Source organism: Lissotriton vulgaris, chromosome 11, assembly GCF_964263255.1.
Source record: "Lissotriton vulgaris chromosome 11, aLisVul1.2, whole genome shotgun sequence".
Lineage (NCBI taxonomy): Eukaryota > Metazoa > Chordata > Amphibia > Caudata > Salamandridae > Lissotriton > Lissotriton vulgaris.
The window spans coordinates 192,983,356-193,001,190 of record NC_141699.1 but is presented as its reverse complement, the minus strand read 5'-3'; the positions used below and the strand labels follow the sequence as shown (position 1 = coordinate 193,001,190).

General features: G+C 42.9%; 1 protein-coding gene across 1 annotated transcript; it reads right to left on the bottom strand.

Moving 5' to 3' along the window:
• Positions 1-6,830: 6,830 nt before the first annotated feature.
• On the bottom strand, positions 6,831-17,622 carry FICD (FIC domain protein adenylyltransferase). Its single transcript, XM_086943089.1, has 3 exons — positions 17,523-17,622; positions 14,249-14,597; positions 6,831-11,616 (listed from the first exon to the last, which is right to left on the bottom strand). Exons 2-3 carry the CDS (start codon positions 14,520-14,522, stop codon positions 10,541-10,543), a joined length of 1,350 nt encoding a protein of 449 aa, XP_086799215.1. The 5' UTR covers positions 14,523-14,597; positions 17,523-17,622; the 3' UTR covers positions 6,831-10,540.
• Positions 17,623-17,835: the final 213 nt, after the last annotated feature.

Here is a 17,835-nt window from a genome sequence, read left to right as displayed (position 1 = left end):
CCCCCGACCCATTCTCTCCACTCCACCAATGCGAACTATGGAAATCCAAAGGGCGAACTATGGAAATCCAAAGGAAAGCTGTCCCCCGGCTACACCCTCCCGCAAGTACAATGCGAACACAAAATAGGCAGTCCGGTGACATGAAACAGTTCGCAGCACACAGCGTAGAGCACGAAGTCAACCCATCGCACTATCAGAAATAACAGCACTCCACCCATCTGCCGCGGTCAATAACGAGGAATCTGCCAGTCCGTAAGAAGAAATGTTTATCCCTGTCCCGTTTTCTCCTTACCGCCGCCACAAACCAATGCAATCGAGGAAGATGTATTCGGCAGTCCAAAAGTGTCCCTGTGGTGTAAGCGTCCCGGCGTGTCCAGCACAAGTAAATCCAGTAGTCCCAGGGGGGGTACAAAGTACACCATTTTTGCTTCGTAGAGCACAGCCGGGTCAGGGAGGAAGATCTCAATGTCCAGCTCCTTCTGAGGCGGATCTCGGGGAACTGCGAGCACGACGCGGGGGGAAAATTCCCGGTGCGATAAAAACTCTGGAGGCACATTTCGTCTTGGGAGATCACCATCCGCAGCGGGAATCGTTGTGAGGCTTGGGATCTCAAAGGCGCCACTGTCGCGTGAGGCCGCCATCTCACCACAGGCAGTCGTGGAACGAGGAGAGACGCTGCGACCCTGCGAGTCAGCCATTTTGACGCGGCCTGATACACTCAGCATGTCGTCCATCTTGCCTATCAGGGTGCAGCCAGAATGTACCATATCGTAGTGAAGGGAAAGAACCGCTGCAAGTAAAACACCATAGCCATGAGTATTATCACGCACCCTTTCAGACATGTCTCTCCGCTCAACACGTCCACGAACACAAGTCACACCCGACTCCTCAAGATGCATCTTATTGTGCCATTCACAGTATCAGACAGAGACACTCCGAGTCGGATCAGGCTGCGCACCATAGGGCATCCGGTTAGCGCGTCGCGAGGAACAGATGACAGAGCCAGGATGTAGCCAAAAGCACAGTCCATTCAATACGTCGTCCTGTCCGATTCCGAGTGCTCGGCTAAGCCGGGAGTCCCCCGCCGTTAGCGGGAAATTGTGCAGGCAAAAGTTTTGTAAACAACAGTCTGGGTGCTTATGTTCGCGTAATTCCCCCATTCAGGTCGCCAGGCTCGCTTGTCTCAGCGTCGGCGATGCAGTGGGACATAGGTTGCAAGGTCAGCTGCCCCTTGGCAAAATACCGACCGGCACTCCATAGTCGCCAAGCCCGATGTTGTGAACCTGGCGGCCGGCCTCAACGTCCACGCGAGGTCCCGGTCTCCGTGCTGATGCGGTCCGTCAGCTGTGCTCGAGCGCTTCTCCCACTTGCAGGTGAGCAAAAGCCCCAGGATTTCGCAGCAGGTCGTCGGAGCACGGCCGCTATCACAATCGGCCACTTCAGTGCAGGATCTCCGGCAGGATAGACTCGAAGGAGGAGATGGTCCCCGGAGCCACCATGGGTGATTCTTATTTCAAAACAGTACCTCTGGTATATCGGGGATTCCTCCCTCCAGTATGCAATGGTTGTCCTTCCATATGCCAAGAACTACCTCCAATGTGCCAGCGCCATCATTTTGCAACAAGGGCCCATATATTAATAATTGCCTCCAATATGTCAGCATTTTTCAAAGTTGTCTCGTATTACCCCTTGTATACCAGTGTCAGTATTTTGACATGCTATTTCAAATACTACATCCAGTATCTCAGTTACAGAATGTTGACATAGGGGTCTTCTATGCCAAGTATTACCTCTAGTATGCCAGTATTTTGTCAGAAGTGCTGTTATGCCAGTTACTGCTGATTCCACCTTTTAGTCAAGGGTGTCTCTGTAAGCCAAGCATGAACCTTGTGGGTGCGCCCAGAACAGCAGACTCACAAGCACATCATACTCTCACTCACTCAGGCTCATTTGCATTTACTCGTTCGCCCTTGCTCAGCCTCCCAATCACTCACTAACACTCATTCTTACTTTCACTCTTCTATCACACATTCACAGTCACTTACTAGCACTCTTATTCTCAGTCTCGATCATTCATTCACAGTCAACTCATTCCCATTCAAACTTGCATTCACTATTATTCACTCAATGTCAATTGTACTAGCTCAAACATGCTCTTACTCTCACTGACTGACTTATTTATTATCCCTTACTCACACACATGCTGATATGCACACTTACACTGTCTCTCACAGACACACCCTCACTCACAAGTTCACACACATTTCAAAGCGTTGTTTAACTCACCTTGCTGCCTGTGCAGGTCCTTTTGAGTTCTTGGCAGCCATTTGTCCTCTAACAGCTACAAAGCACCTTCTTCCCTCGAGCAACACTGGAGCATGAAACCGAAGCCTTAAAAATGTGCACTGGCAGGTTCAAGGTCTGTCTCTTTTGATTTCACCTCACCCTTTCCCAGCTCCTTGGGAAGGGGTGGGGTGACAGGCTGGCATGTAGATGGGGGTCCTGTAGCCTATACTGCCTCGTATGCCTCAGCTGCCACCATTTTTCAAAGCTGGGAATATACCATCTTTCCTTTAGTTACGTGTCTTGCCACTTTGACCCTGACCCATATCACCGAGGGGAATATTGACCAATGTGCTGCGTTGCCCTTGTGCCATGCCCCAAGTGGGGTGCAAGACTAAAGTAAGATTTAAGAAGTCATGCAATGTCACCTTGCATGGCTTGATAAATCTAGAGTAACGCAAAGCAGCCCAAACCACTGTGTTACTCTGCCCCAGGGAGGCATTCCATGCGCGGAGCTGGGTGTTCACAGCATCCATTCATGTATTTGGCACATTTCCAGATTTACCATTACAGGTAGACCTGGGAATGCATCAAAAGGCTATGCTTCCCCAGGTGAGGTGTACCGAGGAGCAGTATCTTTGTTTCTTCTTACTGTTTCCTCTTTCTATGTGCGCAGCATTCTGTAGCATGGATTTAAAGAGGAAAATGCCTCAGAGGATTGTTATTGTGCAGGAAGGTGTCCCTTCCTGCACAAAAACAATCCTGCTTGTAACGCACGCACCCCTACACCATGGTGCAACGGTGCGTGCTTTGGCGCTAGCCTGCCAAGAGTGCGCCAGTGCAGGGAAAGGACAGGTCTGCGCACTGGGATGTTAAATACGGCGCATTCCAGCCCTTTCACACAGCTCAGTAAGGTGGTTTGCTGTGCTGTGCAAAAAATGGACGCGTGCCCCCAATGTTCCATGCAGTACTCTTTTTATAACCAGTATTTTCTTAAAAGAAAAAGCATTACATCTGTATCAACACAATTTCAGATAAAATATGTAGCAGACACAGGAGTAGATTTATATATTACTTGTACTAGATAAACTACTGAAGAGGTCCCACGACTGCCGCCAGACTTTCTTATATTTATGGGGGAAGCCCCAGGCTTTCTAAATTGATTCTTTGAATAGTGCTCACTGGTCCATCCAGTGGGGTCTGTTTAAAATAGGTGGTGCTGATGGGGTTGTCCATTGTCTGGCTTTGTCCTTCTTGTCTATCATTGTTCTAAAGCCAACTGTGGTACGTTCATCTCTCGGCCTCCAAAGTCTTCAAAGGTCCCTAGTAGGGCAGACCAAGGGGATTGGTTCACCGATCTCACCAGAATTATAGATAAGGTATATAGGATTACAATCTAATATTGATCATTGGGCATTCCCAAACAATATGGAAGAATCCCGCTGGCTCCTCATACATAAAGATATGGGGTGAAGGGATCTTGCTAGAGTCACTCAGGTGTGAAGTTCGAGGTGCGCAATTAGTTTAGTTGTAGGAGTCACAATCTGGCAGGCATAACAATTGCACACTGGACCAGCGAGGTATTTTTCCAGTCACTGCCATTCAGAGGCCCCAACCATGCTACTAATTTGTGTTTAAACTCAGGGGCTTATTTACAAGTTAAAAGATGTGACGCACCTGAGGAGTAGTGTGCCTTCCCATATTTACAAGGCCACATAGTCACCCTCATAGACTTTTCATTGCCGTGTAAATATGGACCCCTTTCACGCATTACTCTGCGTGAAAAGGCCGTTTCAAGGGTGTTGCTGTGGGTGTTCCCATGCAACATCAATGGAACCTGACACATTCCCAGATTTACAATGTGTTGTAAACCTGGGAATATGCCGGCATAAATAGGTAATTGATTCGAGACATGAAGCCAAGGGCCATAGAAACGTGGATATACACTCCTGTATTGATATTCCATAACCGCCACATGAACCAAAACACAGTACACTATTGCAGCGGTTCTATGTGGGCCAGAAACAGTGTCCACTGTATCTTTCTCACAGTCCATGACAGAATTGAAATCTCGACCGATGACTGTCAGCCTCTGAGAAAATTCTATAGTCAGCTCACTACTCCTATTGAGCCACTTCGGGTGGGAGGGGATCATAAACACTAATGAAATTGCATTGTTTTCCATTTATTGTACCAGTCACTGAGATATAGCAGCCTAAGGAGTCCATCGTCATCTGAGATCATTAACGGGCGCCATCTATGAATCACTATGGGTATGCACAGTATGGTGTACCCCGTTCTAGCCAAACCTCCCCAAGGGGGAGCATCTTGTGCCCAAGAGGTGGGCCTCTTATATGAGCAGTACCACTGAATGACACCTGGGGCCGTAAAACATATTGGCATGGATTACGCCCAGACGTAGCCAATGCTCCCCATTATGGTGAATGTGCTGCTCTCGGGGCAGCGCATTCATGTGAAAACATGGAACAGCTGCTCCGTGTATTAACACTGCAGGCGGCACCCGACCTGCACTTTCAAAGGGGATTAGAGATCCCCTTGCAGGCGAGTGCAGTCAGTGACTGAATCCACCTGCAAGGGAATGTACGGGGTCCATGGGACCCCCTGCAGAGGGCTGCTCTCAGGGGGGCACACTGACAGTGCGCCACCTTTTAAATGGCGCACTGTCAGTGCACCTTTTAAGGACTTCTTTGACTCTGCGCCCGCGTCTGTAATATGGCGGGAACACCCTCTGTTGATCGCGTCTGAGCCCACTTCTATAATACCAAAGTGCCCCGGAGGCACGCAAAGCGGGCACAAACGCTTGATGCACACCCGGGGCACCTTATATAATGCAGCCCCTGGTGAACTGCAGTAACTCACCCCTTTTAAATAAATCCAGTGATATTCCAAGGCTGGACTAGAAACGGAGAGTTATTCTAATTAGAGATTTATTATGAATAACCACAGGGATATTAATAAAGTAGCATGCCAGTGTGGAGCATCTCCTTTGTGATATCAGAAAGCTCATATGCCATTGCAGGGCAGAGAGCAGTTTCTACCATGGAAGTCGTGCTGTGTTGCTCACGTATCATGTTTTAACCGCAGAGCTAGTAAGTAAACTTTTGAAATCCACCCCCCCCCCATACTTCTGTAACTCTAGTGTCTGTTGTCGACCACCTTCATTTGCAAACGAAAATAACTAGGGGGGCGAGGCCAATCCCCCGACCGAGGAGTGCTGGCCAGCTAACCTGTTACAAGTGTAATACATTTACAAAAACGCCTGTGGTCGTGTTTCGTCATTCTTTAGCAGCGCATGTGACTTCTCCAGCACGATTGTCCACAGGCTTATTGGGCAGCAGGGTTTTATCTTTCAGCGGCCTAGATGACGAGTTCTGCTTGGGTGAAGGGTCTCCAAATGTGTCCTCTTGACAAAAATAGAGACCCTGCTCTCTGCCAGCACAAAAAAAACCACAGAGAAATGAGCAGAAGAAATTAACATTACACAACTTTTATGAGCAACTACCAATAATCTGGGAGATCAGCTCACAGGTGCAATATAAATTCCTTGTTTATGTTTCGGCTGCAGACAGCTTCAGCTGTCTTTTGGAGACCAATTGTTTTCAAATAGAAATGCTGCTTCCTCATGACTGGATGACTTTGTTGATTATCTTACTTCCCAGCTCTTGATTAAATGGATGTCCTCCGTCTTCTTCTGTTAAGCACACCCAAAAGCATTTAAATCTCAGAAATTTGGCTGGATGTTGTATCCATCCGCTGCGGACATCAGATCTTGTTTTGCAGTTCATGGGAGGGACTATTTTTTCTCCCTCTTTCTCTGCTACCCCTTATCCCTAATTCCCTCTTTCACCACTCCCCTCCTTTCTTCCATTCATCTCTCCCTCCCCAAGCCTAGACCTACTGACTTAGCCAATTCCCATTCAATGAAGAAGTTTAGAAGACGGGGAGCCATCATGAAACTTCTACTCCTACCTAGTAACTGTACAGAAAGATCTATTCAACCACAAACGCAACATCAAGGCACTCCTTTTATCACCCTCTCTCGGTTACTTACGCACAATTATCCCTTCATCTGCCACATAAAAAGCATTTTATTTCTACCCAGAAATGTCTCTTAATGAACATTATCTGTTATGGATGAAGTCTTCAGAGTCTGAGACTTTTTTTGTCCCATCATTTTCCATCGCTCTCCTCGACGCAGGTGAAAAAGAGTAACATAGTTTTTTAAGATCTAAAGTCCTGAAAACCTCCTAAATTTATAACATATGCATCAGCTTTGAGGCTCAATTTACAATGTTACTTTGTATCCTGTATATTATATGCACCATGCAGTGCTGCACCACTTTTACCATGCAGTATGCCATTGCTTACACTGATCTTTGGTTCTTTTTCCACCTTTCCATATGGTCAGTTTTATGGAGAAGGGTTTCCATTGTATGTGCAACTAGCAGTACTTCCAGCTGTCAATCTGGCATTGTGCATTAAAAGAACTTTGAAGTCACCAATGTACAGAAAAGGAAGAAACAAAGTTGATAACAAAATAATTTATTTTGGAATAGAATAATATATACTATATTTGTTAATAAAATACAATTTTCTCAAATAAAGTGCTATCTGCAAACACACTCCTTTTACATGACAGTACTTGTATAACAAGTGTCGCTGCTCATATGGCCTTTATGGTAGTTTCATAACATGCTTTTTGAATGGCAATAGTTCTGACAAATAAGATTTGCATGGCCCTTTTGCCACATCTAATTGTTGGTCAATATGTCTCAAGACAAGTTCTACATGGCAATTTGTTTATATATCTTATCATCGCAGGAAGACATAGCCTCACAGACTTACAAATAAATGAACTGGGGCTTATACCTAAACAAGCCCATCCAGATCCTTTTCAAGGAGGTCAGAATTTGATTTAACCTCCATTTTAGTTATAGGGTTGGACATTTTTTTTTGCCATACACAAAATACTTGCAAAGATATTGTTGAAAAGATATTGTTAAAATTAGCACGGTTTGAGTTAGATCCTTGTAGGCAAAACATACAGTAACTAAAATTCAAAGCTTGTCATTCATTAAATATTTTTTTAACCCAACGACCCTTTCCAGAACTCTGCTGGCAAGAAGGTTAATTGGTTTGACACCTCAACATGGGAAATGGATTACGAGGGAAGTAAAAGCAATTAAAATCCAAACATGGAGAGGTTTTAATAAAACAATACCCCCCCCCCCCCACCCAACAATCCTCCTTATAGAAACACTAGGGACATATGGTCTTTCATCTTTGTCTAAAGGAAATGACAATCGATGGCTAGTGCATGCCATCTGTTACAAAAAATACTCATTGCATTAGAGGATGAGTAACAGCAAAGTTTCATTTTTGTCAAGATAAAGTGCAGAAAGAGAATTTAGAAAGTAGAAAACAGTATATAGACAGTACAAACAGCTGTTAATGTTTAAACCCACTGGAGATCAAGTACGAGTATATACTTCCATTTTATATGGAGTGATGGAAAAGCTTCATTTACGAAAAAGGCACATCCAAAGCTAAGAATGAGGTCTCCATAATAGAATTCTAGAATACCACTTTTTGTTGAGATGGACACAAAAAGCATTTTAAAATCAAAGTGGTGGGTATGATTGTGTTTAAAACCAACACTCAACGACAAACTACAATGGCAGATTGGTACCGTCATCACTGTGCCAATACTTCGCTTTACAATACAGTAAGTAATCGTTCTATGTGCTAAAAATGCATTTGTCATTTCACGTGATATGTGCAGGCAGCGAATAACATTGATTAGTAGGTACACATTACGATTTTCCCGCAAATAGTGTATTGTAGTCACCAGATGTTTGTTTCGATAGGCAACACGCAATCTGAACTCTTCATCAGCATTCCATAATGACCTAATACACATTTTGAGGTCTCACCCACACTAGGATGAAAAAGACAACTAGGAATATACTTCCTTTATGGCTGATGTAACAATACATTGTCTACAACCTGCCTGTAAAGACATGCAGTAATACACTATTGAAAGCAGAAGTCATAGTCTACCAGGTAAGCTTCAAGCCTAGTAGAACAGATGAGACTTAAGATCCACTTATTCACTTTTCTTCTCAAGAGCTGTCTAAGGTGGAGTGCAAACCATTATTATCACCTCCCCCAAACAAGACAAAATGATTCAGAATGTTCTTCTGGCTGTAAGAAATATTTAAATAGAAGTATGCCCATGCCTTGCATATGACTTGGGTAGTTGTCTTACCCAACGATGTGGCTATAAAACATTTGACGATTTGCTTTTCTTGCCAGCAGATGATTCATGGGTGTGGATCTAAAGAAGCATGTGTAAGATGGTAGAATTGGTACATCAACATATATGATTTACAACGATCACATTAAGCTGGGAGCAGGAGTTAAAGTGCTATCGGTTTCAGTTTATGAAATGTGAATAGCCAGATAATATTTCTGTCAACAAGGTAGACCCTTTGCAAGATATGAAAATGTTAAATTTATCATTTTTCTATCATTGCCATTACAACTACAAATCGACTTTCAATATACATTGAAATATATGTATAACAAAATATGAAGAAAGTTATTACAATGACTAAAAAAACTTGTAAAAGACTTCAACATGCCCTACACCCATTTCACACATAGAGGTTCCTTGAGCTGCTTAACGGTTCCATTATATTCAATATTAATGGGGCTTTTTTATAACTGTAATCTTTTATTGCTAAGCGAAAAAAGGGCCAGGGGGGGCAAAAAGGTAACCGGAGCAAGTTATATTTGGCAGCTTTTGTCTTATGGAAAAGCTTTTATTGGACCATTTATTGAGATTGTCTGTTCTAAAGATCAACAAACCAGTGCCTTAGAAGGTAATGCTTGAAAAGCACAGCTGTTTTTTTGGTGCACAAAATTATCTGTGAGCGCACTTCTATAACTCACCGCCCGATAGAACCATTGGCTCCTCGAAAAAGCAGCCAAAGTAACAGGAAAGTGACTAGCACTGTACCAACATCATAATACTTGGCAAATGGTTGTACTGGAGATGTCCATAACCAACTACAGGCTCAGTGCAGTAACCATGCTTTTTGATTAGAACATGAGGGTAGTGTGTTATTTCCCACTAATTCAAAAGTACACACAGCTCACAGTAAGTTTATACTGTTCCACCACTATCTTCGGAGCTGGCAGTGGTGTAAAGCAGAACAAACATACAGTCACCCAACAAGAGCGTTAGACCTCTTGAACCAGAGGCGTTCTGTTTAAATTGAAGGTAAAGTCCGCCACTTCTAAAATATCTCCCCAGATCAACAGCTTTACAAACAGATTTTATACATATGTAAATGCATAATGAATATTAACATGTAAACAGCACAAAATTGCAACAAACCTGCATTCTCGCTGTTTGGGTGCCATATTTTTTTAAAGGTTTTCAGACAGGCACAAAAAATATTTTTGCATGCTAACAAACAACTAAACATGCAACCTACAGGACATCATACAGTACATGTTTGATTCTGTTTGATTACAGAAATAGCATTTTTAAACAAAGCAATAAAACTTAAATCTAAATTAATAAATGTGCTAAACTGTTTAAAAAATAAATAAATAACCAAGGTAGCTGTTGTTTACAAATGGTAAAAAAGAACTCCCGTGGCTGAATGGCTCACGAAAAACAAGATGTATTTGCGTTTCCAGTTCTTTCAACAAAAACACAATGAATCTTGGTGTAGAGACCGGAATTGTATTTTGGGATTATCAATGGATAGTTGGTCATATCGTAGAGTTAAACACAAGGTTTTTAAATAAGCTACATTGAATGTGCGGGCGGGGTTCCCGGGGGGCTCCCACCCCACCTCCCATATTTTATTTAAAACAATATTTTTATACATGATTACGAACAGAGTAAATAAAATAATTACATTTGTTTTCCCTTTTACAACTGTTAACCCACTATAATGTGTTGGGTTGTACCAAGGAAGCAAACAATTTGAAACATGCAGCTGCTTGGCTTAGAACTTACAAATATTTTACATGTGTGCTATGGGCACACTGAAAAATGTATCTCTGATAGTTTATAGATATTAGTTATTACCTCTTACACAAGCAGAGGGTTAACAACATGGACAGGTGGCCTAGATAAAAAGGCAGGGGTGGCATTGTGACAAGCAACAATACCTGTGCAAAGAAATGCCATTAATGTACAAAATGGCCTACACTAGAATTATGTTTTAACTGGTATAGTTTGCTTGCAACCATCAAACTTGGGTTTGGCTTCAGGTAGGCCAACAGAATGTTCAGTTGTGGCAAGCAGGAGCAAATCCAACGTAGACTCAGTACATTTGGCAATGAATCGTATAAAAGGTCTCACATCCCCATCATTGGCCATTTCCAGGGCATCATAATACTCCGATCTCTGCTCTTTTCGAATGGTGATGGGTGGATAACCTGCCTGCATTAATATTAGGTTCATTAGCAATCGAGACGTCCTGCCATTACCGTCTATGAATGGATGAACATAAACCAATTTATAATGCGCCAAGGCTGCAAATTCTACAGGATGCAAACTCATGGCATCTTCGGAGTTAAGCCACTGCACTAATTCGAGCATTTGTTTCTCTACCTCTCTAGGATGTGGTGGGATATGATGTCCAACAAACACCTGAGTTGTCCTGAATCTTCCAGCTTCTACTGGGTCAACATAGCCCAGCACCCTCCTATGTATTTCCAAAATATCATTAATTGTGACCGATCCTATTCTGGATACCAGAGTGGTGTTCACGTATTTCATAGCAGCATGCATGCCAATAACTTCATTTTGCTCTTCCAGGCTTTTCCCAGGAACAGCATATCTGGTCTCAATGATGTGCCTGATTTCAGATAGAGATAAAGTGTTGCCTTCAATGGCGACTGTGTGATAAATATGGTGGTAATAAGATTCCTCCATGATACGGCGTAAAGCAGAGTTGCCTTTAGGAATTGACATCACTTTTTGTACTTTCCGATCAATAATGCTGAAGTATCGCTGATCAATTTCTTCAACAAGAGGCAATGTTCGATCACGATTTACTAGAGCCTTTTCAAAACGAGGGGCAATTGTCAGTGCTTTGGAATACAAATAATCAGCTTGGATGATGTCCTTCTCTTCCTCAAGAAATATTCCCATCTCTGTCAGAGCATCAACGTGATCAGGGTCCATCTTGAGGGTATGCAGGAGGAGCTTGTGAGCTTTTTCTCGTTTTCCTTGACGTTTCATTTCTATGGCCTGGTTAAAGGCAGCTTTAGCCTCTAACTTGACATCTGGAAAAAAACAAAATAAGATTGAAAGATGTTCAACTTAACAGTGAAAGTAAAGTTTTTAAAGAAAGAAACACAGCTTGACAGTTTTACACATGCACACTAACATTTTCATTTGCTCGAAAACAACTTGTCTTTTTGCCAAAATATTGCCTTTGCTTTAGCAGTTAACAATACTTGATCTGACTGAAAACATCTCGATGCAATGATGATGACCTCAGAAGTATGTTCAGAATTGAGAGCTGGAACACCAACTCTACCAGAGCTCTTAGGGCTTTCTATACACATCTTTCTTGTTAAAGGAGTGGTGTGGCTCACTGGTTAGAGGCAACAGACCCAAGAGCAGAGGACGGCCCGGGACCAGAGGACGGCCCGGGACGAGGGTTTTATTCCCGATGCGGCAGGGTTGTGGACCAGGGTCAGTGGACTCGATAATTCTCACCTCGGTGCCTACTCTAACCAGGGATCACACTCGGCAACTCTGGGTATTAGCTTGCCTCATCTCCACAACGGCCCCCCACATACGCCGGGGATGCCTGGTTTCACCTTGGAGATACCCAGTAGGGACCATCTCACAGGGAAAGCCAGGACGGGTTCCCCAGCGGTCTACTGAGCAGAGATACTCCTATTGGAGTCGATTCTAATGCATTACAAACCCACAATTAATTAATTAAAGGCATAAATACATATAAACACACATAAATGGGGCTCCAAAATGTGTGATGCAGTTGTTTAAAGGCCTGTGAATATGTAAACATTTTAAATATACACTAGCAGAGGGTCAGGGGGCCCTACTACAGGCCCCAAAGGACACTTTCTGACAGCTATTCTATGTCGGAAAGACTGACATGAAAATGTGGTCAGAAAGAGCCATCATAATCCTGACGGCGGAGCAGAGCCTGGTGTTTTCCAACGCACTGGCAGGTCCTTGAGTCAGTCGAAAGTTAGGCTAACGGTCCCTCTGCCTGCTGCATCATAATGCAGCGGGCAGACCATGGACATAGATGTCAGTAATGTAAATGTAATTTATGGAGCGCAGCTCATCATGCCAGGGGGCGCTTGGCGCTATAGAGGTCCGACTAAGACAGTGCCAGTGTCTGCAGCGGGTTAGGCGAGTGCACAAGGTGCCTTCTAATCCTGTGTGAAGAGCCATGTTTTTAGGGCTTTTCTAAAACTAAGTAGGGAGGGGGCTGCTTTCAGAGTCAGTGGCAGACTATTCCAGAGTATCGCAGTATTCCTGAAAAACCTCTACCCCCAGCCCCCCAAGTGGCCTTCTTAAAAGGGGGAACAGTCATGTTCCTGGCAGAGCCTGATCGCAGTGCTCTGGCTGGTACATGCCATTTAAATTTCCTCTTAAAATGGTCTGGCCCGAGTCGATGCAGAGATTGATATGCCAGACAGAGGGCTTTGAACTTGTCTAACTGGCAACCAACGCAGTTTCCTGATGGCATCTCTGGTCACTTCATATTTGGGAATTTTGAAGATGAAATGAGCAGCAGCGTTTCGCGAGATCTCTAGTCTTTTCAAAAGACCTGATGCAAGAGTAAGGTAGAGACTATTGCAGTAGTCAATCCTTGTGAGGACCATAGCCATGGTTACTGTTTTTAAAAATTTGGGAGGCAGAAATCTGTCGATTTTATTTTATAAGCCTTAGGGAACAGAAAGAGGCAGAGACCATTTCTTTTTTAACTTGGTCCTTGAATATCAGTTTGCCGTCTACCAAGAATCCTAGGTGCTTTACTTTAGTTGAAGGTGTAGGCAGTGTGTCCAACTCTGGAGGCCACCAGTCCAGTGTCCAAAGAGAGGGTTTATTGCTGAAAACGATAACCTCAGTGTCTGAGGCATTACATTTCAGGCAGTTGCAATCTATCCAGTTGCTCACCTTGCTCATGCTTAGGCAGACGGCCTCACCTGGGTTGTTTTCACAGTTTGCTAGTATTTAGTATTGACCAGGTTTTGGAGTGTGTGTGGGTTTCAATATCCAACATAACTTATCTGAAGCCTTGTGTCTGGCAACGTGCAAGTCAGCTCCACAGTCCCTTAAAACAAATAGCCTCTGTGTCCATGTTTATTAAATTAATAGTGGTGTATATTCCTGAAATTTTGATAAATATAGCTAATGAAAAGAAGAATCCACTATAATGGCAAAACACTGGTAGGAACACTTTTGTAATGTGAAGCTCATGCATTGTACCAGTTAAAAATCATACAAGGTGCCCTGGCTTTATTCTGCAGCTGTATCACTAACTCGACAACTTACAAACAAGTCCCTTGGTCTTTCTGGGTCATTGTGTAAAGACTGTACCAAGTGCATTATATATTACTGTTTCCTTATGACTAAGCAAGCTGCCCCTTTTGGGGAACAGCAGATTGTAGATCAATAGATGACCTTCACACGATGGAAAAAAACATGTAGGTAACATTACATAACAGGTAGGTTATTCATGGTTCTTCATAGTCCATGAATTTTGAAGTAGTGACAAGACAATATGGGAGAAAAAAATCACGTTAAGCAATCAATTCAAATCAAAAATATATCACATAGTATATAGCTAACCAAGAAAAGAAGTTTTATATTATTCTGAATGCGGACACTTTTCCCTCCCATTTGCCAAGTCCAGTAAAACATATTTACCTGCTGTGGGCCGAGGTTTAAGGACGAGTAACTCGATAGCAGTCGAGGCCACTGCAAGTCCTGTTGTCTGCCCAGGGTACTTTGTGGTTCGCTCATTACCGTCCCAGAACGTAAGCCTCAACAGAGACAGACCTTTCACAAGAGCATGGCACTGCTGTTCTAGTCCCCCTAGTGGGCACAGGACCACCAGGACGAACCCCAAAAGTGCCACTAAAAGAGCAACCCATCCAGAGCCAATCCGGACGCTCCTCCATTTTAGAGCTTCGAAAGCCATTGGAGAAAAAAAATCATCCAACTTCAAGAACTGACGGAAACAACTTATGAGGATTCCTATAAAGCATGTCGATACCTAAATTAAAAAGAAAAATGAAAGCCATCAACATTTAGTTTCGGGGGATGACAACTTCAAATACTAACGATAGAAAATTCACATCGGAACAATCCGAACCTTGAGGTGGATACTAGTCAGTGAAACATATGCTACTATTAACATGCAATGAATCTGCTTATATTGCCATTCTCGACATGAAAAGAAAAGCTTTAGTATTATATGGGGCTGGTGGGTCAATTTGTGTTAAGTAGGTAACAGTATATTTTTTTTTTATCTAATTCAAACATGAAGGAAAGAAGGATTCTGCCAATTCTTGTTTTCACAACATTATTCTCAAAGATACACAACCTAGAAGACTCAATTCTCAACGTCGGATCTCTTCAATAAAGTTATTTTTTTTCCACACTTACCTTATGATTAATTAATGTACTCTGCTGTTCTGTAGGACATAGCTGACGGTGAGACGCTCCAAAAGCCCTATACTATGAACATAAAATTAATGTGACAGAGTATAAGGCGACAAGAGGCATTTTATAATAAGTGTTTCCTGAAGAGTGCATAATCATCAGTACTTGTGGATAATAGCAAGGCCACGTCATTTCTCGCATGGGAGGTCAATGTGCAGACAGTGGTGCCCTAGTGGATTCAGAGTGCTAAAATGTGTGGAGGGGGTGTTGAGTCATTTTTCTATGATGCAGAGTGCATCCAGGGTCTAGTGTCTGTGATATCAGCTGTGTATCATCCTGCCCTCTGAATAAACACTAAAGTGTTTATTTTTGTATCAAAATGGCGAGAAGCATTTGGATAAGACTGTTGTCATTGGTTGTCTGTTTGCTGGGTATGTTTTTGTCTTACTTTGCCCTATGCTACTAATGACCGCTAGTCCTGTGAAACCTGCAAAAGCATTAGATGTCTCCTAGGCTGGAACTGTAATTTGGGGGGGGGGGGGGGGGGGGGGGGGGGGGGTGCTCGAGTTTAAGAAAGTTGCTTCCTGGTGTCTTAATGATTTACTATACAAATATAACAGTAATCCCTCTTAATTGTTCTCCTGTTAATCGACTTCAGGAGGACAAAAAGAAAGAGTTCTGGGATTAAACCTGCGAGTGTGGATTACATAGGCGAAAAATCAACAGAACAATTTCACAATGTTATGGCATGAACTGATGACGAAGGTTGTCTAAAAACATTTTGAAAATATTGCTTATAATAACACAAAGAAAAAAACAACAACTAGCAATGCTTAGACACTTAACATGGATCAAGTATCTCCCGCCTTTAAGAAATTTTGTTAAGATCATGGCAACTAGAGTTATATGACAATTTAGTTGGAAATTATATAGTAATATTTTACTATTTGGTCATTTTATGCATGGATACTGCCTAAGCAAACGTTTCACCTTATTAGTGCCAGCTGACACCTAAATGCAGCAATCGGCTACTGAAAGATGACTAGTTAACGCTTCCAAGGGGCCCTGGCCACTCCATGACTGCACGTGTGCAGCTTAAGTATCTTTTGAAGCAGTTGAGCTAAAAAGCAAAATAGTACGTACTATGAGGCAAGTTCTATAAAAACGAAGCAGCCATAAAATGTCTTAACTGCAATGACCGCAAGTATAATGTACATGCAAGCAATAAGGCAGAAAAATTATATTGAGAAGTGAAGAACTCTGGAATATAGTTACCAAGGTGTCCACCTGGTACGCAACAATGCATTGGGAACAGATTACACAACAGGCTCCATATATCTCTGCTTTGCACTGTTAGCGCATCGCTTCAGGATGGGTCCTCAATAGTCTTTGATATCGTAGTACTACAGAAAACACAACAGCGTCCAGGAACAGAATGCATGATGCGCTATATGCTAAGAAAACATCTCTGCATCAATATTATACACTAGTTTGCACTGCATCATGTATGTTCTAGAGTTTTATTGTATTCTAATTCCAAGATTCCTGTTGCTGCTATGTATGAGAGCAATAAAGGATTATGCATAATATTAGCCTTCATACATTTAATAAAATCATGATTTTCTTCCAATTAAAACTGGAAAATCTGCATTATACACTAGTTTGCACCGCATCATGCCATGAAAGAAGCAGAAGCACTCTGTGATATAAAGGATAGATTAAGTGATCAGCCACGTATGTTAAATCTGGACAGTTCAGACGCCAACTCCTAGTGCACTCTGGGTGCACTGTTGTGTCTCGCACTATTCACCTTTCACACCATGTACGGGCACTATGGTGACCATCTACAGACATAAGTCTCCATATACAGAGACACTGCCGCAGCTGGATAGCTAGCACCAGAGAACATCACAGGTGTATGTTACGCAAGCAACTGGTGTATTTGAAAGGATGCTGTAGCAGCGGGGCTGGAAATTCAAATTAATTAAATTGTATTCCATTATAACTTCATTTATATTACCCCATAAACCGTGGACCACCTCTTCGGGTCTGCTTCTTATGTTCAGTTCATCTGACCTCGATGTGTCACACCTTGACCCTGCCCGAGGGCCAGCAGATGTTCAGAGCCAGCCGGGCGGGGCACAAACTTATTCTGTACCTCCACCGGGAAGCTGAAATTTAGCAGTTGCCAGATAGGAGTCGAGAAAACGTCCTGGAGATATATGTCCCAATGTTGGGGAGGCTACCCGTATCCACCACTATCACCGTTTTTGCTCAAGACGTTCAGTTCAACCCCAGATATACTCATACCTGGCTATAAATTACTTATGACACATCTCGTAAGTTCTCCAAGCAAGTTGCTTATTCTCAAGCGGCAAGCACCGATAGCGTGTGGCAATCATCACTAAAATAACCGTCAAGTGGCTTTTCCTTGAAATCCAAACTTGGATTATATTTTTTAATTCATAACATAATGAAAGCTTCTTATTACCGTCCAAGATAAACATTCAAAAGAGAATTTAGAAACAGTACTTACCAATGGGCACAAAGTGATACCACTTTCGCGGGAATCTCTGGCAGCAGTCTAAAGCCACATAAGACTATAAGACTGGCAGGTTTCTATTTCCGCCCACTCCTCCGCCCACCCTATGCCAATTGGTTGAAAGAATCAACCTCTAATTTGATTCGCTTAACTTGTACCTGCCAATTCAGAAATTTCCCGGTTTCTACCTATCACGGGCTTCGATTCCGGTCTTGGCTCCTATCGATTGGTGGAACCAGTAACTCATGCTACGGACATTTTTGTGCTGAAAGAGGAACTAGGCAGAAAACACCTCCCTCCGTACTTG